The sequence below is a fragment of the Heptranchias perlo genome, chromosome 2, assembly GCF_035084215.1.
Source record: "Heptranchias perlo isolate sHepPer1 chromosome 2, sHepPer1.hap1, whole genome shotgun sequence".
In the NCBI taxonomy this organism is placed as follows: domain Eukaryota; kingdom Metazoa; phylum Chordata; class Chondrichthyes; order Hexanchiformes; family Hexanchidae; genus Heptranchias; species Heptranchias perlo.
Genome location: NC_090326.1, coordinates 13,357,759 through 13,382,765, shown reverse-complemented (window position 1 = coordinate 13,382,765; position 25,007 = coordinate 13,357,759). Strand labels below are relative to the sequence as shown.

The 25,007-nt window shown below is 45.1% G+C and overlaps 1 protein-coding gene across 13 annotated transcripts in view; it reads left to right on the top strand.

Annotated features, from left to right (window-relative positions):
- The window catches only part of fhod3b (formin homology 2 domain containing 3b), a 746,243-nt gene that overhangs the window by 355,786 nt on the left and 365,450 nt on the right, over positions 1 to 25,007 (top strand). For 12 of the 13 annotated variants that reach the window (XM_068000433.1, XM_068000425.1, XM_068000417.1 and 9 more), the window contains exon 5: positions 24,452 to 24,557. In XM_068000433.1, the coding sequence (XP_067856534.1) occupies positions 24,452 to 24,557 (106 nt within the window). Of the gene's footprint in view, positions 1 to 18,334; positions 18,399 to 24,451; positions 24,558 to 25,007 lie in introns of those variants that run through there. The other variant, XM_068000380.1, reaches the window with a different exon arrangement.

Sequence of the window (25,007 nt, the reverse complement as noted above, 5' to 3'; positions counted from 1 at the left end):
TCGGGTATTTTTCAAACAGTATATGACTGGAGTTAGCTCAACTCACTAAGCGTGTTAACCTAGAGAAATCTGCAAAACAGAATTATTTACATTTGTTTCCATTTTCATAAACTACCTAAAAAGCTAAAAATTGCTTTTCAGTGTTTTTGTGAATTTTGTGCACATGACGGTGAGGACTGTTAGTGCTGGGCAGTGAAAATCCCATTTTGGACAGGCCGTGATACATTTTGCCATTGTTAACTCTAGACTTGACTATTCCAATGCTCACCTGGCCAGCCTCCCATAAACTTGAGCTCATCCAAAACCCTGCTGCCCATATCCTAACTCGCACCAAGTCCCGTTCACCCATCACCCCTGTGTTTGCTGACCTACATTGGCTCCCAATCCGTCAGTGCCTCAGTTTTAAAATCCCCTGTGTGGCCTCGCCCCTACCTATGTCTGACCTCCTCCAGCCCTAAAACCCTCCGAGATCTCTGCGCCACTGACCACTTGCGCTTCCCCGATTTTAATCGCTCCACCATTGGCGGCCATGCCTTCAGCTGCCCAGGCCCTAAGCTCTGGAATTCCCTCCCTGAATCTCTCTGCTTCTCTACCTCTTTCTCCTCCTTTTAAGATGCTCCTTATGACCTACCTCTTTGACCAAGCTTTTGGTCACCAAGTTGTTGTTGACTGGTTAAGGATATACCCTGTCAGTTGCCCTGTTCACTCAGGTCCCAGATGCCCTGTTTCCCTCGCTGCAACATTATCAGCTCGCACTTTCAGCAACATAGTGGGCAAAAATGTTTTGAGCTGAAGGGTGCAGGGGCAAGTCTAACTAACGGCAGACGCCGTTAGATGCCCTGCTGCACCAAAATCTAGCCCATCGTGTTAAACTGTTGTCCTCCAATGTCGAATTTGTACCAAACTTTGCTGGAGAACTCACTTGAATACGCAGCAGCAAGCATAGCAGCAAATCAGGAATGGCTGATACTCATCCAAGGTATCGGGGCTGGACACTGAATGGAGCAACAGGCTACATTTTCGTAAAAGTGTAAGATATAAACAATTCATGCAGATTTCCTATCTTCATATTTTAAAATCTCCTTTACCTGATTAGAATAAATAGAATTTCGATTTCACCCAATTTACTAGTAACAACAGTGCACTCTTGCATAGTTAATTAAAGTCGGTAATATTTTACACGCCAAGCTGCAATAGATGATATAAAACCATAACCCGGTACCCCTCTACAGCCTGGAATCTGATCACTTTTTCCCGGTCCTGCACACAGTATGTAATTTGCTCTGAATCGGGCTTAACTTTCGCAATTATGAGCAAAGGAAGTATGTGTCTAAGCACCAAACTCACAACCGATTTATATGGTTACTCTGCCTGAATGTGGGTCTATCAAGGTGGTCAGTTTCAAAACAACGTGACTGTCATTTTGGTAAAGTTTGAACATCAACTGAGCAGCGATTGTCTTGTGTACTGGCTAGAACATGCCTGGCTGTCAAAACACTTATTTTATAACTTAATTGAGGTTTAAGATTTCAATGAAGTTCCCAAAAACAAGTCAGTAAAAATGTTGGGCGCTAAATTGAGCTGTGTAGCACCCGTTGTTTTGGTGCTACACTGCCTTTCCGACATCCAAGATGGCGTCTTGGATGCTCACGCCGTTTCCAGACGCCATCTTGGTATAGGAGTTAGCGCAGGCCCAGATATCGCACCCTGGAATCATGTAAAGTAGGGAGAAAATGGCTTCAATCAGTGTGCAGAGCTGATTTAAAGTGATAGACACCGTTTTGGGACTTAATGCTCAACTCACGCACAGTCATAACTCCGAACATCTGAACGAGTCTTGGAATGCCTGGAGGACCCACCACTGGCGCTATTTAAAGGGACCATGCAGGATTTACAGGTTAGTGGCTGGATTATTGCTTCTGGCTGTCGAGACATTTGTAACAGTTTTTGGAGGTCTCTTACACTTGAATACTAGGACGCGGGGACATAGCCTAACATTTAGAGCCAGGATGTGCATGAGTGAAGTTAGAAAAATGCTTCTACACGCAAAGGGTGGGAAACGTTTGGAACGCTCTTCTGCAGACAGCAATTGTGAAAGTTAAATCTGAGATTGATAGATTTCTGTGAACTAAGGGTATGAAGGGATATGGGGCCAAAACGGGTATATGGAGTTAGGTCACAGGTCCACCATGATCTCATTGAATGGCGGAACAGGCTCGAGGGGCTAAAAACCACTGCCACTTGCTGCCTTTTGATACATGCCACCTTCTCCTGCAAGAAAGTAGGACGTGTATTTGGATGATGTGCCTGTCATGGTTGAATAGCTGCCAGTGTGTGTGGCCTGTGAGTTGTGGGTGGGCGGCCTGAAACAGTGGTAATGTGTAACCGTGAGAGGAAGCATCTGGTTGGAAGAGTTGAGTACTGATGGAAAGAGTTTGTTGGTATGTGGGTGATGGGGGGTATAGTACGTGGTGCAGTTGGTAGGAGACGCCACTTGACAGTTGACCTCACTCACCTTGACCACTCATGTCAAAGCATTGAACTTCTTCCTGCACTGTATCCATGTTCATGATGCTGTGCACCTGGCATTGACTTCGGCCCCCACTACCTCCCATTGCCTTTTGGAAATATGTCTGGAGGGCCTCTTGCCCTCCACCCCCACTGCGGTGATAGGATGTCCCTCCTTCTGTCCACCTCTTGCACCAAGGTCTCTAGTGCATCAGCAGAGAACCTTGGTGCATGCACTCTCGCAGGCCTGGTACCAACTCAGATCGGCAGATTGGTGAGGTCTGGCGTGCAGATTGGAGGATGTGGGATTTAGTAGTGCACAACCTTTATTCAATGTTTTAACATAACTCATCAGTGTGTAAACATAGGGATGGGACCTGCAACTGTGTTTTACGTATGTGAAGTCTGATCTCTGTTCAGACTCCATGCAGACAGTAGACTGTTATTTTCAGCAAATAACAGGTACCAGCTACCTTTAAGAGATTTCTAAGAAACATCCTCCCTTTAAGAGATTGAGCTTCTTCTGGTGGTGGAAATTGCAAATTGCATTGATTCCATGTGCAAGGCCTGGAATGGAACACTGATTGCAGGGAAGTCCTCCTGTGGGCTGAAACTTGTGTCCTGCCTGCACAGGGTTCCATTGCGCATGGGGTAATAGCACATCACACCACCTATGCCCAAAAACGACCTCTATCCAATTTTTCTCCCGTTATCCTTAAGGATTCCTTTAAGATCAGAATAACATTAAACTTTTAAGTTAGCTGCAGGCAGCCTGCCGAGCGATAACTTTACTGATCCTGTGAGCCGCTGGCTCCACCCAGTTATTGTCTAACTGTCAGTGGCGATTCAAGTAGTGTTAAGTCAACACATTTGTGATTGCTGTTGATTTTGTTGAGGTGGGGGGGAAACTATAATAACTGTTTCAGTGAGTGTCTCTGCAGAGCACCATAAAAGTCCCAAGAAATTATGTTGCGGCGTAAATAATGGCATAAGTCGCTCATGCTATAATTTCCTGGAATTTCTGTGCCCCCATATTAATGACGTATGCCGTAGATATGCCGGTTACTAAGACGCAATTTTTCTTGAAAATCCGAGCCAATAGATTTTTGTTTGCTCAAATCTGTTTACCATTCAGAAAACAGCAGAATGTAGATTCGATCACCTTTTAAATATATTCTTAACATCAGCTCAATGAAGTGGAGGTTAAAAGTATGTGTGTGAGTGTGTGTGTGTGTGTGTGTGTGTGTATGTGTGTGGTTCCCTCTACAATGCAGTGTTCTATAAGTGAAGCGATGTGCCCTTTAAAATATCATTGAATAATGTGCTGGCTGGCACCCAAGATCTATAACTTCAGCATCTCTGCAATTCCATCCATCGATGCCAAGCTGTGTGTTTTAAAAAAAAAAATCTGCAGGAGTTTCACAATTTATATCACAGATGCACTGCAAGGTCTGGCTGGCACCATGTGACCTCGATGCATATGTTCCATGCCATGCAGAATGCAGATCGTTGTAAATGGTGCCAGCTCAGCCCTGGCATTTCCGTTCCTTGTGCTAAACCGACACTTACCAAACCCGTGGACTTTGCATCCCAAAGGATGGGTCTGTGCGTACTGTTCACATCTGACATGGACCATACAGAAGGCAAACCCAGTGTTAAGTCACAGGACTCAATTGTGAGATTTGATGAGTTATTTATCACTGCAAACAAATCAAATTATCAAGAGCAGGCTGATTTAGACTTTATAACTGTGCTTTGAGTTTGTACCTGTTGAGGAATTTATTCACTTTGAAGATAGCTGCTCATTTTTGTTTTAAGTGCCTCTCATGGAAAGACATATTTTACTTAAGTTCCCTCGGAGCACAGGGCACTCTGTCTGGGCCTGTTAGGCTGTGAGTCAAATGAAAGATAAGCCAAGGATGTGATTTAAGATAAGGCATCTGTTCCTTTTGTTAGACACAATTGAAATTATTAACAAGAGATTATCTATTTCTATCAAAGTGATTTGCGTGACACATACATGTTTCACATGGAGTTGCTACCAAACATATCATCACAATAACACTTCTGAGGAGCAGTTTGGGAAGGTGTAAGGCGAGGAGCAACTATCCTGGCTTTGTCTCATAATTCACAGAAATCACTCAGTGCAGATTCGAGCAATATTAACACACAACAACTTGCATATATACAGCACAGTTAATGTAGAACAATGTCGGGTGATTCTTCAAAGGTGCAAGGAAAACGGATACTGAGTCAAAAGAGATATGGGGGCAAAGGGTGATCAAAAACTTTGTCAAAGAAGTGGGTTTTACGGAGGATCTTCGAGGAGGTGTGTGGAGCCTCGTCGGCTGAAGGCACAACTGCCTGTGGTGGAACAAACGAGGGAGAGGGTGATGCACGAGAGGCTGGAGTCAGAGGAATGGAGAGTACCAGGGAACAGGGAATAGGGCTAGCGGAGGTTACAGAGATAGGGAGGGGCAAGGCCATGAAGGGATTTAAACATAAAGATGAGAACTTTAAATTTTGATGCATTGGGGGACTGTCAGTCAGTGTACCTCAGCGAGAACTGCGGGAGCAGCAGAAACTTGCACATTCATTTCCAAAGCATGAGCGTTTGAGAACAATTCTCGTTCTCTGTTGCGACGCTTTCATCTGGACATGCAGGCGATGATTTTCCAATTTGCGGATTGCTGCTGCTGCGTTAGTGGGTTAGGACTTCACATCTGGTTCACTAATGTCCTTTAGGGAAGGAAACCTGCCGTCCTTACCCGGTCTGGCCTAGATGTGACTCCAGACCCACAGCAATATGGTTGATTCTTAATTGCCCTCTGAAATGGCCGAGCAAGCCACTCAGTTGTGAAATCTCGCTAAAAAAAGTCACAATAAAAATGAAACCGGACGGACCACCCGGTATGGACCACTAGGCACCGGACACAACAAAGGCAAACCAAGCCCAGTCGACCCTGCAAAGTCCTCCTCACGAACATCTGGGGAGTTGTGCCAAAATTGGGAGAGCTGTCCCACAGACTAGTCAAGCAACAGCCTGACATAACCATACTCACAGAATCATAGTTGCCAGATTGGGCCTGCGACAGGTGGTGAGCGAACCAACACGAGGGAAGAACTTACTTGACCTCGTCCTCACCAATCTACGTGTCGCAAATGCATCTGTCCATGACAGTATTGGTAGGAGTGACCACCGCACAGTCCTCGTGGAGGCGAAGTCCCGTCTTCGCACTGAGGACACCATCCAACGTGTTGTGTGGCACTACCACCGTGCTAAATGGGATAGATTCAGAACAGATCTGGCAGCTCAAAACTGGGCATCCATGAGGCGCTGTGGGCCATCAGCAGCAGCAGAATTGTATTCCAGCACAATCTGTAACCTCATGGCCCGGCATATTCCTCACTCTACCATTACCAAAAAGCCAGGGGATCAACCCTGGTTCAATGAGGAGTGTACAAGAGCATGCCAGGAGCAGCACCAGGCGTACCTATAAATGAGGTGCCAACCTGGTGAAGCTACAACTCAGGACGACAGGCACGCTAAACAGCAGAAGCAGCGTGCTATAGACAGAGCTAAGCGATTCCACAACCAACAGATCAGATCAAAGCTCTGCAGTCCTGCCACATCCAGTCGTGAATGGTGGTGGACAATTAAACAACTAACGGGAGGAGGAGGCTCTGTAAACATCCCCATCCTTAATGATGGCGGAGTCCAGCACGTGAGTGCAAAAGACAAGGCTGAAGCGTTTGCAACCATCTTCAGCCAGAAGTACCGAGTGGATGATCCATCTCAGCCTCCTCCCGAATTCCCCACCATCACAGAAGCCAGTCTTCAGCCAATTCGATTCACTCCACCTGATATCAAGAAACGGCTGAGTGCACTGGATACAGCAAAGGCTATGGGCCCCGACAACATCCCAGCTGTAGTGCTGAAGACTTGTGCTCCAGAACTAGCTGCGCCTCTAGCCAAACTTTTCTAGTGCAGCTACAACACTGGCATCTACCCGACAATTTGGAAAATTGCCCAGGTATGTCCTGTCCACAAAAAGCAGGACAAATCCAATCCGGCCAATTACTGCCCCATCAGTCTACTCTCAATCATCAACAAAGTGATGGAAGGTGTCGTCGACAGTGCTATCAAGCAGCACTTACTCACCAATAACCTGCTCACCGATGCTCAGTTTGGGTTCCGCCAGGACCACTCAGCACCAGACCTCATTACAGCCTTGGTCCAAACGTGGACAAAAGAGCTGAATTCCAGAGATGAGGTGAGAGTGACTGCCCTTGACATCAAGGCAGCATTTGACCGAGTGTGGCACCAAAGAGTCCTAGTAAAATTGAAGTCAATGGGAATCAGGAAAAATCTCTCCAGTGGCTGGAATCATACCTAGCAGAAAGGAAGATGGTAGTGGTTGTTGGAGGCCAATCATCTCAGCCCCAGGGCATTGCTGCAGGAATTTTTCAGGGCATTGACCCAGGCCCAACCATCTTCACTGCTTCATCAATGACCTTCCCTCCATTATAAGGTCAGAAATGGGGATGTTCGCTGATGATTGCACAGTGTTCAGTTCCATTCGCAACCCCTCAGATAAAGAAGCAGTCCGAGCCCACGTCCAGCAAGACCTGGACAACATCCAGGCTTGGGCTGATAAGTGGCAAGTAACATTCGCGCCAGACAAGTGCCAGGCAATGACCATCTCCAACAAGAGAGGGTCTAACCACCTCCCCTTGACATTCAATGGCATTACCATCGCCGAATCCCCCACCATCAACATCTTGGGGGTCACCATTGACTAGAAACTTAACTGGACCAGCCATATAAATACTGTGGCTACAAGTGCAGGTCAGAGGCTGGGTATTCTGCGGCGAGTGACTCACCTCCTGACTTCCCAAAGCCTTTCCATCATCTACAAGGCACAAGTCAGGAGTGTGATGGAATACTCTCCACTTGCCTGGATGAGTGCAGCTCCAACAACACTCAAGAAGCTCGACACCATCCAAGATAAAGCAGCCCACTTGATTGGCACCTCATCCACCACCCTGAACATTCACTCCCTTCACCACCGGTGCACTGTGACTGCAATGTGTACCTTCCACAGGATGCACTGCAGCAACTCGCCAAGACTTCTTCGACAGCACCTCCCAAACCCGCGACCTCTACCACCTAGCAGGACAAGAGCAGCAGGCACATGGGAACAACACCACCTGCACGTTCCCCTCCAAGTCACACACCATCCCGACTTGGAAATATATCGCCGTTCCTTCATCGTCGCTTGGTCAAAATCCTCGAACTCCCTTCCTAACAGCACTGTGGGAGAACCGTCACCACACGGACTGCAGCGGTTCAAGAAGGCGGCTCACCACCACCTTCTCAAGGGCAATTAAGGATGTGCAATAAATGCTGGCCTCGCCAGCGACGCCCACATCCCATGAACGAATAAAAAAAAACCACCAAGAGGAGACTCCCCTGACTCCATCCCCTGGAGAAGACACGGTGAGTGGCCGTGGCTGTGCTCGGAAGCCTGGCACAGGATAATGTAGCCGACGGTCTCACAGCTAGGGGCGGGCATGCAGGAGAGGTTTTTTTTATTATTTCTAATTTGTGGGTGGGGCAATTGAAGGAAACAATTTGCCTCCCTTCAGAGGTTTTAAAATTGAAATGCCCCCTCTGTTGCCATGGCAATACTGGATGCCAGAAACTCGCCTGCATCCTGCACCCACTGTATGAGGATATCCTGTTTTGGTTGAAGTTGTGTTGTGCTCTCGGGTATGTGCAGATGTCTATTTGTGATGTGTGTAATACCTGCATGTAGCAGGGATGGTGGTTGACTTTTGGAAGATGGCTGCAGGATGAGTGTTGAGGTAAGGTCAGGGCACGTTGCTGATTGGGTGTGAGAATGCATGGTGCTTAGTGGCATTTGGGTAGATAGTCAGGAGTTGATAAATGGCCCCTCCGGGGTGGGGTGCAGTTGTTGCGGTGGAATGAGCATGTAGAGGGGAGCCCACTGTTTCTTATGATTTAGCAGCTCTGGGTGCAGCCCATGCTTTGTTACTTGGGCTCGAGACTTTCCACAGGCGTTTCCAGTGGATGGAGAGAAGGACGTGAATGGCCAAGTTGGGGTATGCATCTTTCTCTGACTAGGGAGACCTGTGCGAACCAGTTCACCACAGATAAAAGTTAGACTCATGAAATGGAAGATTGCTTACAGTCGGTAGCTTCAGTCCCATTGAACTGAATCTCTTATTATTGCTTTTGGTACATCCTCGACTACCCCAGTGCTGTCCTTGCTGCCTCCCATACTCCATTCTCCATAAACTCCAACTCATCTAAAACTCTGCCGTATGTATCCTGTCCCCTGCTAAAACCTGCTCTCTTATCACCGCTGTTCTCGCTGACCTACACTGGCTCCCCATCCCCCAGGAGGATCCTTTTCCTCCATCCTTCATGTTCCCAACCCCCCCCCCCCCCACCGCCCCCACCCACAACTGCAATCTCCTTCAGTCCTGTCTCTCCTCCAGAATGCTCTGTTCCTCTGACTGGCTTTCTGAGCTTCTATCTAACCCCCTCCCTCACACCCTAACCCAACACTGGTGGCAGAACCTTCAGTTCTCTCAATCCCAATCTCTGGAGCTCCATTTTGGTCATTTCTTTGCTCATGAAAATGTGAAATATCAGTGTTAGGGAATTAAACGCCTGTTTGTTTTCCTTCCCCTTCAGCATCATGAAGACAATATGATTTAATGCAGATTAAAGCTTTAACCTCCAACCTCAGTACATCGTCCTGACAGTACCAGTGACATATATCCATTTCTCCTACCAGCCATTCCTGCAGCTTGTTGAAGTGATATTCTTGTTACTACAAATTTGGGTGCTGGAGGCCAACATTGCAAGACCCAATTCCATCTCCACCCAACATGTGCAGTTCAGACAGGGCCACTGGATGGCATCTGAAGCAGGGAGCCTGGCTGATTTTCCTCTCCCTGACCTAGATACATGGAGGCTACCTGCATTGCCTTAATTGGGGTCAGATAATTCAGCGCAGACAGTGCATTGAACCTTGTGACCTTGCTGGAAATGCCGACCTTCCCGTATTGTCCTGGGGTCTCCGGAATTAAAAATTAATTTTTCGACACTCCTGTGAGCAACCGGGAGAAAAATCATAACATTTTCTCTTCCCGTTTCCCTCTGGATGAACACTCAAACTGCAAGGCCGCAACTCACCCAGGATGCAATGCGACTCTGCTGCATGCGTGCTCTCACCAGTAAAACTATGGGATGGATAGAGCAGTTTCTGGAGTGCAGAGGATGTGGGAAAGCCTAGAGCTCCCCACTCTGTCTGAGATACTCACTGGATCAACTCAGAGCAATCACTGTACGTTGTTGATAGTTGAAAAATCACTGCGGTTGCTCTTATTTGGAATCGAGGTATTAATAATCTTTCGTACTTGTGTTTGAATTCACTCTTTCAGCATGGCCGACCAGTTTAGTGAGAGGGATGCTATTATGCTGCATTTCTGAGATATTATCTAAATATTACCCTCATTATTACATTCCTGCTCCCTGCCCGGTTTTGGTTAAACACCGTGTCCTTTAATGTTTAATGCCTAACATAAAGAAAGAAAGACTTGCATTTATTTAGCACCTTTCAAGACCTCCCAAAGCGGTTTCCAGCCAATGAAGTACCGGTGTGGTCATTGTTGTAATGTAGGAAACGCAGCAGCCAATTTATGCACAGCAAGGTCCCACAAACAGCAATGTGATAATGTCCAGATAATCTGTTTTAGTGATGTTGGTTGAGGGATAAATATTGACCAGGACACCTGGGAGAACTCCCCTGCTCTTCTTCGAATAGTGCCATGGGATCTTTTACGTCTGCCTGAGAGGGCAGACGGGGCCTCGGTTTAACGTCTCACCTGAAAGATACATGAGTGTTATTTAAGGATAAAAGGAAACTGGTTGGGTAGCGAGTTCGCATTCTGGCAAAGGGGGCTTTCAATACACAGAATGATGGAATGAGAGTCTCCTGGGTTTGCTGGCTATGGTGATCCGCCATGAAATGAGTTACCCAGGTCTCGCCCCAGTTCCTACTGGATGAGAGTCCACAGCACAGAGCAGATGTTAGGAACATATGAACAGGAGTAGGCCGATCAGCCCCCCGAGCATGTTCTGCCATTTGATTAGATCATGGCTGATTTGTATCTTAACTCCATCTACCCGCCTTGGTTCCATATCCCTTACCGAACAAAAATCTATCAATCTCAGTTTTGAAATTTTCAATTGTTCTAGCTTCAAGAGTTTTTTGGGGAAGAGAGTTCCAGATTTCCACTACCCTTTGTGTGAAGAAATGCGTTTTGAGTAATATAGACTAGGACAATATAGACTAGGACAGTAATAGTGTAAAGGGCAAAGAAGGGGAGGAATTCCTGAAATGTGTTTGAGAACTTTCTGGAACAGTGTGTTTCGAGCCCAACCAGGAAGAAAACTGCTGCATCTTGTTCTAGGGAATGAAATGGGGCAGGTGGAGCATGTTTCAGTGGGGAGCATTTGGGGAACAGTGATCATATTAGGTTTAGAATAGTTATGGAAAAGGACAAGGACCAATCAAAGGTGAAAATATTTAACTGGAGGAGGGCAAATTTTGGTGAGTTGAAAAGGGATCTTGCCCAGATGGATTGGAATCAAAAATTGGTGGGCAAAATAGTAATTGAACAATGGGAGGCCTTCAAGGAGGAGATGGTTCGGGTACAGAGTAGATACATCCCTATGAGGGGGAAAGGAATGGCATCCAAAGCTAGAGCTCCCTGACGATTAAAGATATAGCGATTAAAATGAAACAGAAAAAGGAGGCTTATGACGAATGTAAGGTTCGTAATACAGTAGAGAACCAGGCTGAATATAAGAGAGTACAGAGGAGATCTAAAAAAGGGAATAAGAGGGGCAAAGATAATATGAGAATAGATTAGCGGCTGACATAAAAGGGTACCCGAAAGTCTTTTATAAGCATAAGAATAATGAAAGGGTAGTCAAAGGAAGCGTAGGACCGATTAGGGATAAAGAAGGAGATCTTCTTGTGGAGGCTGAGGGCATGGGCTGAGGCACTAAATGAATACTTCACATCCATCTTCATTAGAGAAGAGGATGCTGCCATTGTGGCAGTAAAGGAGGTAGGAGCAATATTGGATAGGATAAAAATAGAGGGGGTAATTAAAGATTGGCAGCACTCAAACTAGAAAAGTCACCCAGTCCAGACGGCATCCGAGGTTACGAGGGGAAGCAAGGGAGGAAGTTGCGGAGGTTCTGGCCACAATCTGCCGATTCTCCTTGGATATGGGGATGGTGCTGGAGGATTGCAAATGCTGCACCCCTTTTCCAAAGAAGAGGAGAGGGATAACAATTACTGGCCTGGCAATTACAGGCCAGTCAGCCTAATGTCGGTCGTGGGGCAACTTTTAGATACAATAATCTGGAACAAAATTAATTGGCACTTGGAAAAGTATGGGTAATAAATGAAAGTCAGCACGGATTTGTTAAAGGAAAATCGTGTTTGATTAACTTGATTGAGTTCTTCGATGAAATAACGGAGAGGGTTGATGAGGGTAGTGCGGTTGATGTTGTGTATGTGGATTTTCAAAAGGCATTTGATAAAGTACCACATAATAGACTTGTTACCAAAATTAAAGCTCATGGGATTAAAGGGACAGTGGCAGCGTTGGTACAAAATTGGCTAGGGGACAGAAAGCAGAGAGTAGTGGTGAACGATTGTTTTTCAGACTGGAGGGAAGTATACAGTGGTGTTCCCCAGGGGTCAGTATAAGGACCACTGCTCTTTTTGATATATATTAATGACCTGGACTTGGATATAGATAGTATAATTTCAAAGTTTGCAGATGACATGAAACTCGGAAATGTAGTAAACAATATGGAGGATGATAAAAGACTTCAAGAGGACTTAGACAGACTGGTGAAATTTGCAGACACATGGAAGATGAAATTTAGCGCAGAGAAGTGTGAAGTGATGCATTTTAGTAGGAAGAATGAGGTGAGGGAATATAAAATAAATTGTACAATTTTAAAGGGCGTGCAGGACAGGGAATCAAGGACAGAATCTATTTGGTTAGAGTTAAGAAACAATAGAGGTGCCATGACACTACTGGGTGCATTCTATAGGCCACCAACTAATGGGAAGGATATAGAGGAACAGATTTGCAGGGAAATTACAGAGAGGTGCAAAAGGTATATAGTAGTAATAATGGGAGACTTCAACTATCCTAATATAGACAGGGATAATGATATAAGGGGCAAAGAGGGGGAGGAATTTTTGAAATGTGTTCAGGGTAACTTTCTTGACCGGTACGTTTCCTGCCCAACGAGGAAGGAGGCATTGCTGGACTTGGTTGTAGAGAATGAGGTGGGCCAAGTGGAGCAAGTGTCAGTGGGGGAGCATTTAGGGAGTAGCAATCATATAATCATAAGGTTTAGAATAGTAATGGAAAAGGACACAGACCACTCTAAAGTAAAAATACTGAATTGGAGGAGGAACAATTTCAGTGGGATGAGAACAGCTCTGGTCCGGGTAAAGTGGAATCAAAGATTGGCAGGCAAAACTGTAATTGAACAGTGGGTGGCCTTTGAAGAGGAGATGATTCGGGTACAGTCTAGGTACATTCCCAAGAGGGAGTAAGGTAGGGCAACTAAAGCCAGAGCTCCCTGGATGACAAAAGAGATACAGAGTAAGATGAAGCAGAAAAAAGGGCGTGTGACAGATGTCCAGTTGGTAACACAAGTGAGAACCAGACAGAATATGGAAAGTTCAGAGAGGAAGTGAAAAAGGAAATAAGAGGGACAAAGAGAGAATATGAGAATAGACTGGCGGCCAACTTAAAAGGGAATCCAAAAGTCTTCCACAGGCATATAAATAGTAAATGGGTAGTAAGTGAACGTGTGGGGATGATTAGGGACCATGAAGGAGACTCGTGGAGGCAGAGGGCATGGCCGAGGTACTAAAAGAGTACTTTGCATCTGACTTTACCAAGTAAGAAGTGCTGCCAGAGTCTCAGTCAACGAAGATATAGTTGAGATACTGGATGGGCTAAAAATTGATAAAGAAGAGATGCTAGAAAGGCTAGCTGTATTTAAAGTAAATAAGTCACCCGGTCCAGATGGGATGCATCCGAGGTTGCTGAAGGAAGTAAGGATGGAAATTGCAGAGGTACTGGTCATAATCTTCCAAACATCCTTAGATACAGGGGCGGTGCCAGAGGATTGGAGAATTGCAAATGTTACACCCTTGTTCAATAAAGTGTGTAAGGATAAACCCAACTATAGGCCAGTCAGTTTAATCTCGGTGGTGGCAAAACTTTTAGAAATGATAATCTGGGACAGAATTAACAGTCACTTGGACGAGTGTGGATTGATTAGGGAAAGTCTGCACGGATTTGTTAAAGGCAAATTATGTTTAACTAACTTGATTGAGTTTCTTGATGAGATAACAGAGGGTAGATGAGGGCAATGCAGTTGATGTGGTGTATATGGACTTTCAAAAGGCATTTGATAAAGTACCACATGGTAAGCTTGTCATCAAGATTGCGGCCCATGGAATAAAGGGGGCAGTAGCAACGTGGATACAGAATTGGCTAAGTGACAGGAAACAGAGAGTAGTGATGAATGGTTGTTTTTTGGACTGGAGGGACGTGTACATTAGTGTTCCCCAGGGGTCGGTGCTGGGACCACTGCTTTTCTTGATATATATTAATGACTTGGACTTGGGTGTACAGGGCACAATTTCAAAATTTGCAGTTGACACGAAACTTGGAAGGGTAATGAACAGTGAGGAGGATAGTGATAGACTTCAAGAGGGCGTAGACAGGTTAGTGGCATGGGCAAACACGTGGCAGATGAAATTTAACGCACAAACATGCGAAGTAATACATTTCAGTAGGAAGAACAAGGAGAGGCAATGTAAACTAGAGGATACAATTTTGAAAGGGGTATGGGAACAGAGAGATCTGTGCACAAATCGTTGAAGGTGGCAGGGCAGATTGAGAAAGCGGTTAAATAAACATTTGGGATCCTGAGCTTTATTAATAAAGGCACAGAGTACAAAAGCAAGTAATTATGCTAAACCTTTATAAAACACTGGTTAGGCCTCAGCTGGAGTATTGTGTTCAATTCTGGGCACCACACTTTAGGAAGGATGTCAAGGCCTTAGAGAGAGTGCAGAGGAGATTTATTAGAATGGTTCCAGGGATGAGGAACTTCAGTTATGTGGAGAGACTGGAGAAGCTGGGGTTGTTCTCCTTAGAACAGAGAAGGTTAGGGGAGATTTGATAGAATCATGAATGGTTTTGACAGAGTAAATAAGGAGAAATTATTTCCAGAGGCAGAAGGGCTGATAACCAGAGGACACAGATTTAAGGTGATCGGCAAAAGAGCCAGAGGCCACATGAGGAAACATTCTTTTTAAGCAGCAGGTTGTAATGACCTGGAATGCACTGCCAGAAAGCATGGTGGAAGCAGATTCAATTGTGACTTTCAAAAGGGAATTGGTCAAATACTTGAAGAGAAAAAAATAACAGGGCTATGGGGAAAGGGCAGGGGAATGGGACTAATTGGATAGCTCTTTCAAAGAGCTGGCACAGGCACGGTGGGCCGAATGGCTTTCTCCAATTTGTATCTACTATAATGCTATGATCAGCCCTGAACAGCTTAGCTCTAATTTTAAGGTTATGCACCCTTGTTCTGGACTCTCGCACTAGAGGAAATTGTTTCTAGCTATCCTATCAAATCCACTAATCATCTTAAACACCTCAATTAGATCACCCCTTAATATTCTATACTCAAGGGAATACAAGCTTAGTCTATGCAACCTGTAAATTAACTCTTTTAGCTCCAGTATCATTCTGGTGAATCTGCGCTGCACCCCCTCCAAGGCCAATAGATCCTTCCTGAGGTGCGATGCCCAGAACTGAATGCAATACTCCAGATGGGGCCTAACCAGAGCTATGTAGAGCTGTAACATAACTTCTACCCCTTTGTATTCTAGCCCCCTTGAGGTAAAGGCCAACATTCCATTTGACTTTTTAATTTTTTTGTACCTGTCCACTAGCTTTTAGTGATTTCTGTGTTCCCTAACCCTAACCCTAAATCTCTCTGCTCATCCACAGTTCCTAACTTCGTGCCCTTTTGAAAATACTCTGATCTATCTTTCTTAGGTCCAAAGTGACCTTGCACTTTCCCACATTGAGCTCCATCTGCCACAGTTTTGCCCACTCACCTATGAAGGTCCCTTTGCAATTTTATGCTCCCATCTACACTATTTACTGTGCCATCTAACTAAGTGTCATTAGCAAATTTAGATATATGGCTCTTTATTTATTCATCCAAGTGATTTGTAAATATAATGAAAAGCTGAGGCCCCAGTACAGATCCCTGGGGGACACCACTGGACAAATCCTGCCAATTTGAATCATGTCTAACGAACCTAGTTGAATTTTTTGAGCAGGTGACTAACATGGTAGATAAGGGAGTGTCTATGGATATTATTTATATGGACTTCCAAAAGGCATTCAACAAGTATCCCTACTCTCTGTCTCCTATCTCCCAACCAATTCCCTATCCAAGCCAATAGGTTGCCTCCAATTCCATGCAGTCTCATTTTTGTTAACAATCTCTCATGTGGAACCTTGTTGAATACCTTCTGGAAGTCCATATAAATAATATCCATAGACACTCCCTTATCTACCACATTAGTTACCTGGTCAAAAAATTCAACTAGATTCGTTAGACATGACTTACCCGTTACAAATCCATGCTAGCTCTCTGATCAGCTCATAGTTGTCCAAATGCTCAGTCACTCTGTTGGTAATAACAGGGTAGTAGGGGCCTGTGGAACGGTACCCAAACAGGGAGTTGGTCCTTTCAGATGAGGAGCGGAGAGGTTGATGGACAGACTGTGTAAGAATCCCCTGTACAGTGAATATTTTTCTTCCCTCTTTTTCTTTCCAGTGGTGCCCCTCCCTTCCTCTCAATGACTACCAGGCTGGACCATGGGACCTGCCCAATTCTTTGTGCGACCTTCTACGATGGATGTCACTCAATTCCAGCGAAGGTTGCTGGATTAGAATCAGGAGACATGGGGACCCTGGGCAATCCCACTCCGCCTCCCCTCCCTCACTCTAACCCAGTGATGCTCGAGCTGGTTTTAGCCTTCACCATTATCCTTGCCAAAATGCGGCTTTTAAACCACTTTTTAGCTCTGATACCAATATTATGATACACTCTGCCGTGATTATTGAAGTGTTTATTACTTTGGAAGCTCACAGTGGTTAGTAACCAGCTGCGATTTAAATCAGAACTCGCATTTATTGGTTTTGATAGGAGGCCCTTTAAGTTTTATATCTAAGCTTGAGTTTTGCGTTCTGACAACATAATTGAAGTCAATAATTGAAACCTGGTTCCCACTGTCTCGATTCCCTGTGACAGACGGGCTAAATCAAAGGCTATATCGCCATCTGGAATTTTGGAAGGCAACTGCAGGAGGGGGATGTCTGGCTGTTGTAGTCAGCTGCATTAACCCTCAAGGATTATGGAACCAAGCGTCTGTAAAAATAGGTGCGGGGAAGAATGTGATGGAGCCTCGGTGAGGATCTCCTGCAGGTGACCTGCTAGACAGAGGTCAGAGGTTACTCATCCAGGGCTGGATATCTGAGGGGAGATGGACTAAACTGAAATTGTGTCAGATGGCCAGGCATCCTTGCATTCTGAATTTAACTTTGACAGTCTTAATTGTGATGTGTAATTAAAAAAGTACAGTGAAACTTAATAATCTCTAAGACTTTTCATGTTATTTTGGGCTTAGTTTTGCAGAAACCATTTAAAATAGAATTAGCGTTTTTAAATGATTTTTCACTGGCTCTGCGTTCCTTATTCAACAGAATAAATAGTTGTTATTTGTATCTTTGGTATCAAGTAAAATTTACTATCCATGCAGCTCTGACAATCCATGAGACCATCAGGAGCTGGGGCTTTGAATCAATGAGACCAGCAGGAGTCAAGTGCCAGCCTTCAAGAATAAAACCTAGAAATGATTGTTGGCGATGTTAGCGGACAAACGCTCAGTGCCTCCTTTGTTATAAATACAGTGTTGTTCCGTTTATTTTAAGTTTCAAGCATTCATCCCTGACATCACTAACAGTAAATTCTAGGCTCATTCTGAAAATGGAAAATGGTCTTATCTGCACCTTCTGAGAGTTTGATTAATCTAAATAGTACAGTCAGATGCTTGAAAGCTCATTGTACCAGATTAAAGGGACGATTTTAACTCTGAGCGGGAATCATATGGGCGGGGTCCAAGGCGGACAGCAAACTGTCCGGCCCTTCGCAACCTGGAGAGGGCAATGGGATTGGAGGGGATAGGTTGTGGCGGCCATTTTAACTACTTGGCCACTGGATTTCCAGGAGAGAGTTAAAATCGGCCCTTAAGTGTAAGTTGACGCCACTATCTGCCAATTTCCATTATCCATTACGTAGTCCCTCTCATTAATCGAGGTTTCAATCCTTCACCTGAGGGACACGTGTTAAGCTTCAAACAGTACCAAAGTATTGTGATTAACTTAAAAACAGAAAATGCTGGAAATACTCAGCAAGTCAGGCAGCAACTGTGGAGAAAGAAACAGAGTTAATGGGCTCAATTTTCAAACGGAGCCGGTAAGCGGGCGGGGGGATCAATTTGAGGTCAGGAAACCCATTAGTACGGATTTCCCGGATGTTCTTACGATTTTGACGTAAGGGCATCTTTTATTTTTTTTTGTCAGTTTCCCGTCCAGCTGATTGACAGGCTGGTCTCAGTCGAACGGGAGACCAGCCAGGGAGATGGCGTCTGCAGGTAAGTCATTGTTTGCATGGACGGGGGGGGAAGGAGGAGATGGGAGGCATGGGTGGGAAAGGGGCATGCGTGGGCACGGGGGTTGCAAGTCATGGGAGTGCGATCGGGGGTCAGTCCCGGGGGGGCGGCGGGATCGGGGGTCATCGTGGGGGGAGGATCGGGGGTTGGGGGATCGGGTTGGGGGTCCGCGATCGGGGGAGGGAGGGGGGCCGGTGCAGGTAGGCTTGTTGGGCCTGGGGGAAGCACTCCTGCTCATTTGGGCCCACGAGCTGTGCCTTTCTAGGCACTTACCTGCAGTCTCGGGCCTTCTCGCCTCCTTTCAAGAGGCGTAAAATAGAAGGCCTGGGAATTCCGGCCCCCCGGGGTTGAAATGGGGAATTAGTTAAAAATAGAGGCCTGAAGCCTTCTTGAAAGGTTTTAAGGCCTGACCTACCTCCTGGAAGCAGGTTGGCCGCCCGCCCTTCGTCCCGCCCCCATGAAAACCGGAAATAGGCGGGTTGGGGGCGGGTCTGAAATGGTGGCAATTTTCAATGTCCCCCCACCCCTAACCCACCCGTTTTTTACTTTGAAAATCAAGCCCAATGTTTCAGATTGATGACCTTTTGTCAGAACTATCGTGATTGGCTTTGCAATCTAAGTAATTGCCTCCATAAATACTGTGATAATTTCTAGTTTCTCCTAAATTTCAGAGGAATCATGCAACCTCCTCTTAGAGCAATAATACAGAAACAATAAGGGAGGGAGGGTGAGGGTGAAATTCAATCCAAAGAATGTCTTTAGGTACTGTTTTAAAAAAAAAACAAATGGAAAGTCCTGTTTCTTTGGAGCCACGAAGTAGCCCCGTGGAGTCCCAGAATGATGTTTGAGGTGGATTCACCTTCAGCTGCCTGCCCCTATGTTAAGTGGGGATTGACTAGCACCCTTGTCTTAGAAATTGATTTTGGCTTGTAGTGGATTGAGCTCCGACTGATACTGAAGTCTTTAATTACATTGGAGGAGGTTGATGATTAGTATCCAGGACTGAGAAAGATGCCTGCTCAACATGGTGACAGCTGGTAAAGATGGTCCGATGGCCACCCAGATATCGTCCAAGTGGGCAATTTCCATTTGGGATGCCCAATAAGCCAGGTCTGCTGAGGGCTTCTCTGTGGCTCCAAAAACTATGAACACCTCCTCTCCGTTGGAAAAGCTCAGACCGAACTGAAAGTATTTCTCCTCCCCCCCACCCTCTCCTTATTTAAACATCCTTTTGTTTCTCTTGATTTTGTAAACAACGATGCGCCACACTGATTGCAAGAAGAAGGCCCACCACCACGTTCTCAAGGGCGACCAGGGATGGCAATAAATGCCCGCCTTGCCAGCAATGCCCACACCCCGAAAATGAATATATTTTAAAAATTGTATTATACACTCGCCGAAGTTGCACAGTTCCCATTCTTTGCCAACTCTAAAGTTAGTGTAAATCCAAAACGGGACCAGTCAGGATTCTGGAGAAATGGTAAGCTCGTCTTGCACTGTTTGCGTTTTACCCTTCCTCAGTGTAATCGGTGAAATCTTCCCTGGGACTCCCCGCAGTCTTTTTGAAGCTACCTGCAATTAATTTAAATGATTCAACAAGGCCGTGCTGCCTAAACATTTGAAATTCAACCGCTGGGAGCAATTATAGTGTGGGCAAGTACATGCAGAGCTCTCCAGAGCAGCAGGATTGAAGTTTCAGTGTAACGGGGTGCTGTCTGGGAGCAATGCATACTGCAGCTACCAGGCGTCATCTAAATGCATCCAGATATTGATGAAAGGACTTCAGCTGGTGAAATCAGCATGTGTCACTTTGTCAGCTTTGCAATCAGAAAAGTGCAATAATGTGATTCGTGTGCAGTGGCCTGAATGGATCGCAGATCATAACTCTTGGGGGAAAAAATGTTCTCCTTTATTGAAAGTTTGCTCAAAAACAAATTTAAGAAAACTGCATGTGCTCGATGTGTCTGTCCTTGAAAGTTCTGATTGTTTCCAGTGCTGCTACACCTTCAATTAACTAATCAAATATTTGCCTGAATCTGTTTGAGTACTTACCTGATAAACAGCAAATAGTGGTAAATATGAGGTGAGAAGGCATCGTGTGGGATTGTGAACAACGGTTCATTGACTAAAATAAAATGAAGTATAATATTTAAGGTTAAGGACTGTAATTCTGTTCAGCTTAACACCAAAGAAAGAAATATTTAACACAAGTTTGACGAGCAGAGTTGTGTAAATATTGTCAGTATGACTGTACTTGGCTGGACCCCGCAGCTCTGCTCATTAGAGTCACTTGCAGTAGTACAGTGCCCTATCCCACAGCACCTTCTAATGATGGGACACAGATTTGGGTGTGCAATTTCTCTACATCACAGAGCTCCCAATCTCTGATGCACTGTTGTGATCAAAGGCAAATGTGTGCAGTCTAGATTGGAAGGCAAATCGATGGAAGAGTTATTTATTCCATGGGTCTTGCGTGCCCCCTCCTAGTGGCTGGAATAATGTGGACTCAAAGATCCCACTGAAGGAAAAGGGAAGGAATGACTTCTCCACTTGAAAAAGTTCCATACAATATAACAACTCTGGAGCTCTTAACAAATAACTGTGGAACATGAGTTAATTAAAAGGTTACTTCAACATGTTAGCAAGTGTACTTGTTAAATATTATTAGATCCTGTGTGTATGTCATACTTATGGCCTGCTCCGAGCCTGTGGTCCCTGTGCGGTTGAGAGGGGCAAATGTCTTGATATGAGAAGGGGAGGGAAACCACAGTAAGTTTGTCTCTGGGCTGTTCATGTGTCCAGCTGGCTCAGGGCAGCACTGGTACACTGCTGAGGATATGTCAGTTGTACACTTACCTGGTCTCTCAGATACGGGTGATGCAAGGGCCAGGAAAACCAGGTGGATTAGAGAGAAAATGGAGGGATTTTCAAATCTCTCTCTAAAAAAGAAGTATCTGATTTGTAGTTAGATTTGAGCTTTTCTTATTCATAATATAATGGCCAGTGTCCACTTAGTGGTTTTAAGGTTCAGTTACCGTTTAATAGTAACCCACATACAGGCCCTGAGATTTACGGGGAGGCCGGGAGGGAACAGGGGAGCGTATTTGCGGGGGGGGATACCCGGAAACCCTGGGAAGGCGGAGATCCTGCCGAATTTAACAGCAGGAGTTCATTATAATTTTTTAATTCCATTTTCCGCCTGGCATCAGGACAGATTGACAGGCTGGCTGGGTGCTGGGCGGGAAAGCCTGCGGTAGAAGGCTGCAGCCAGGGACCGTTGGGGATGGTCCCTGGCTATTGTTAAAGATCACGGGTTGAAGGTGGGGGTCAGCAGATGGCGGGGCAGAAGGCTCGGGATCGTGGGTTTGGAGGGTGGGGGGTCGGCCGATCGCGGCAGCGAGAAGAGGCTGCGATCGTCAGATGGCTTCCTTGAGGGCTCGTGATGGGGGTGGGGGGCGAATCACCTGCTCCTTCTGGCTCACAAGCAATGCTATAAAAAGCCTGCTTGATCCGGCTGCTACTGTCTTCATGTTGCTTTCGGGTTTCCCGAGCCCTGGGTAACCTGGCTGGCAACCGTTAAATTTAAATCAGACTCCCAATTGCACTGTGGGAGCCTGATTTAAATATTATAATGAAGCGTCCGCCTCTCCGCAACTGGCGGGTTGGGGTTGTGTTTTGCGATTTTAAATTTTTAACCCACCTGTTGCGGGGGGCGGGGGTAATATCGACCTCACAGTTCCTAAGCTGGCCAAGGTATCTCTAGGAAATCCATTAATATTTATTCTGTTCATTTTAAATCTTTGAGATCAAAACTTATGACTGAATGTATATGACAGTAGAGTTTCCTGTTATAGGTTACAGATTATTCATGATTAATATACACAGTTAGTGTTGGCACTGGTGGTCACTGCTGTGGTGTAAAGACAGACCCAAAATCGAACTAAAGTTGACCTAAAATGAGAGCTGTGTATAAGAAATAACTTGTGGACTGGAAGGATTAAAAAGCACCAGTGGAACCAGGGTTGGGATGATGGTTACAACCTGCCTGGTTTTCACTCTGGAGCTCTGTGGTGCCAGTGGTCCTTTGTTGGGTACATTGCTTGTAACTGTTCCCGAGTGCTCATTATTCTCCAGCCTTCCTCTGTCATGAAGTCATTATTGGCAATCTGTTACCCTTTTACTTTTAAGAGAAGTTATGATTGTACAATGAGGAATGAAGGAATCTGATTTTTTTTTAAGAACGGAAATGTGTTTCGACTTTGTTGCGCAGACTATATGGAAATTATAGTTACTCAGCATGGTGTGTTTTAATTGGGACTCAGCATTGGAGGTTGCAGTGTGCCCCAGGCCCTGGATGGTGTATGAAGGTAAATATGTGACACTGTAAATTGATGCTGTTCCATCCCTCTAGTTTTGACAATGGACAAGTGTAGCATCTCTGAGAAAGTGTGGCACATGGGACATCAGAGCAAAGGTAGGAATGAAAGACTGAAATACAGGGAGAGAAAGATGAGAGACAGTAGAGAATAATGAGTTGATGCTTTTTCTAGTATTGAAATGCTGCTGTTACTGGGCCAGGAAGCAGTTCCTATACTGTTGCCCAAGATAGCACTGTATTGGGAAATCATGTTAGAACAGGGATTAATTGCGAAAGGTTATATGCAGACAGTAATAACTACTCATTATTAATTCAATCAATAAGACTGGTATTTGGACATACCAACTATGTTTTCTTTTAAAAATCTAACTTTGAGCCTCAGTTTTAGCGCACGAATGTATTTGTATTTTGTCAAAGATGCACACATTTGGGGATTGAATGGTGCAGTGAATTAGCACACAACTTTGACACAAAGATTGGTGGCATTGTAAGCAGTGTAGATGAAAACATAAAATTACAAAGCGATATTGATAGATTAGGTGAATGGGCAAAACTGTGGCAAATGGAATTCAGTGTAGACAAATGTGAGGTCATCCACTTTGGATCAAAAAAGGATAGAACAGGGTACTTTCTAAATGGTAAAAAGTTAAAAACAGTGGATGTCCAAAGGGACTTAGGGGTTCAGGTACATAGATCATTGAAGTGTCATGAACAGGTGCAGAAAATAATCAAGAAGGCTAATGGAATGCTGGCCTTTATATCTAGAGGACGAGAGTACAAGGGGGCAGAAGTTATGCTGCAGCTATACAAAACCCTGGTTAGACCGCACCTGGAGTACTGTGAGCAGTTCTGGGCACCGCACCTTCGGAAGGACATATTGGCCTTGGAGGGAGTGCAGCGTAGGTTTACTAGAAAAATACCCGGACTTCAAGGGTTAAGGGGTTGTATTCTCTAGAGTTTAGAAGGTTGATGGGTGATCTGATCGAAGTTTATAAGATATTAAGGGGAACAGATAGAGTGGATAGAGAGAAACTATTTCCACCGGTTGGGGATTCTAGGAGTAGGGGGCACAGTCTAAAAATTAGAGCCAGACCTTTCAGGAGTGATATTAGAAAACATTTCTACACACAAAGGGTGGTGGAAGTTTGGAACTCTCTTCCGCAAACGGCAATTGATACTAGCTCAATTGCTAAATTTAAATGTGAGATAGATAGCTTTTTGGCAACCAAAGATATTAAGGGATATGGGCCAAAGGCAGGTATATGGAGTTAGATCACAGATCAGCCATGATCTTATCAAATGGCGGAGCAGGCACGAGGGGCTGAATGGCCTACTCCTGTTCCTGTGTTCCTAACTTTGAACTCTAGGACTGGGATTTGAATCCAGTCCAGTATAATGGGGTAAGAAGTCTCCTGTTTTTGTGCTGATATGCAGTCAGGGTTGCTCTTCTGAGGGTGCGACTGAAACAAATTGTTGTGGCAATGTAGAGAGAGCTCTTCTCTTCCGATGTGTCATGAGATTTGATACTGTTACTGGTAATGCTTTCGTTACTCAGCATGCAAAGTAGAAAATGCAACTATTTCATTTCGTGTGTACAACACAATAGTAAGTATTTTCATACCACGTTAACCCCAGTGTTGTGCTTTAATCCCATTAGGATGACAAGGATTTGGTTCATGAGTTTGTCGTTGCTGAGGGTCTGACATGTTTGATAAAAGTAGGAGCAGAAGCAGACCAGAACTACCAGAATTACATCCTGAGAGGTAAGCAATGCATTCCCTGCTGTCTCTGTGCTTTCTAAAGGAAACGCATGGTTTATTTCTTTTCACTCACTTTGTGCCAGAGCTTGTGCAGACTTCGCTGTCTGGTGGCTTCAGCTGACACAGTCTGGCCTAGTTTTGACATGAGGCCTTTGTGGTTGGAATTGATGTTCTATTAAATAGGGCCGTAGCCAGCCTAATGTTCTGGAGGCTTCGATGATTTTGCTCTGTCTACCTCCATAGAGGCCTTATAAGAAGAACATTCGAGCATTTGCTGACATGCTGCAATGGCCTTACCACAGAACGACAGTGTGAAAATATTCCATAAATTGATTTCAATATTGATGTTTGGAATGTTCGATCATCAGAACTGTGTCCTGCTGTGGATTAACCAACACACGGCACAGTAATGGAATGAGCAGCATTGCCCCACATTGAGCTGTCCTACATCTT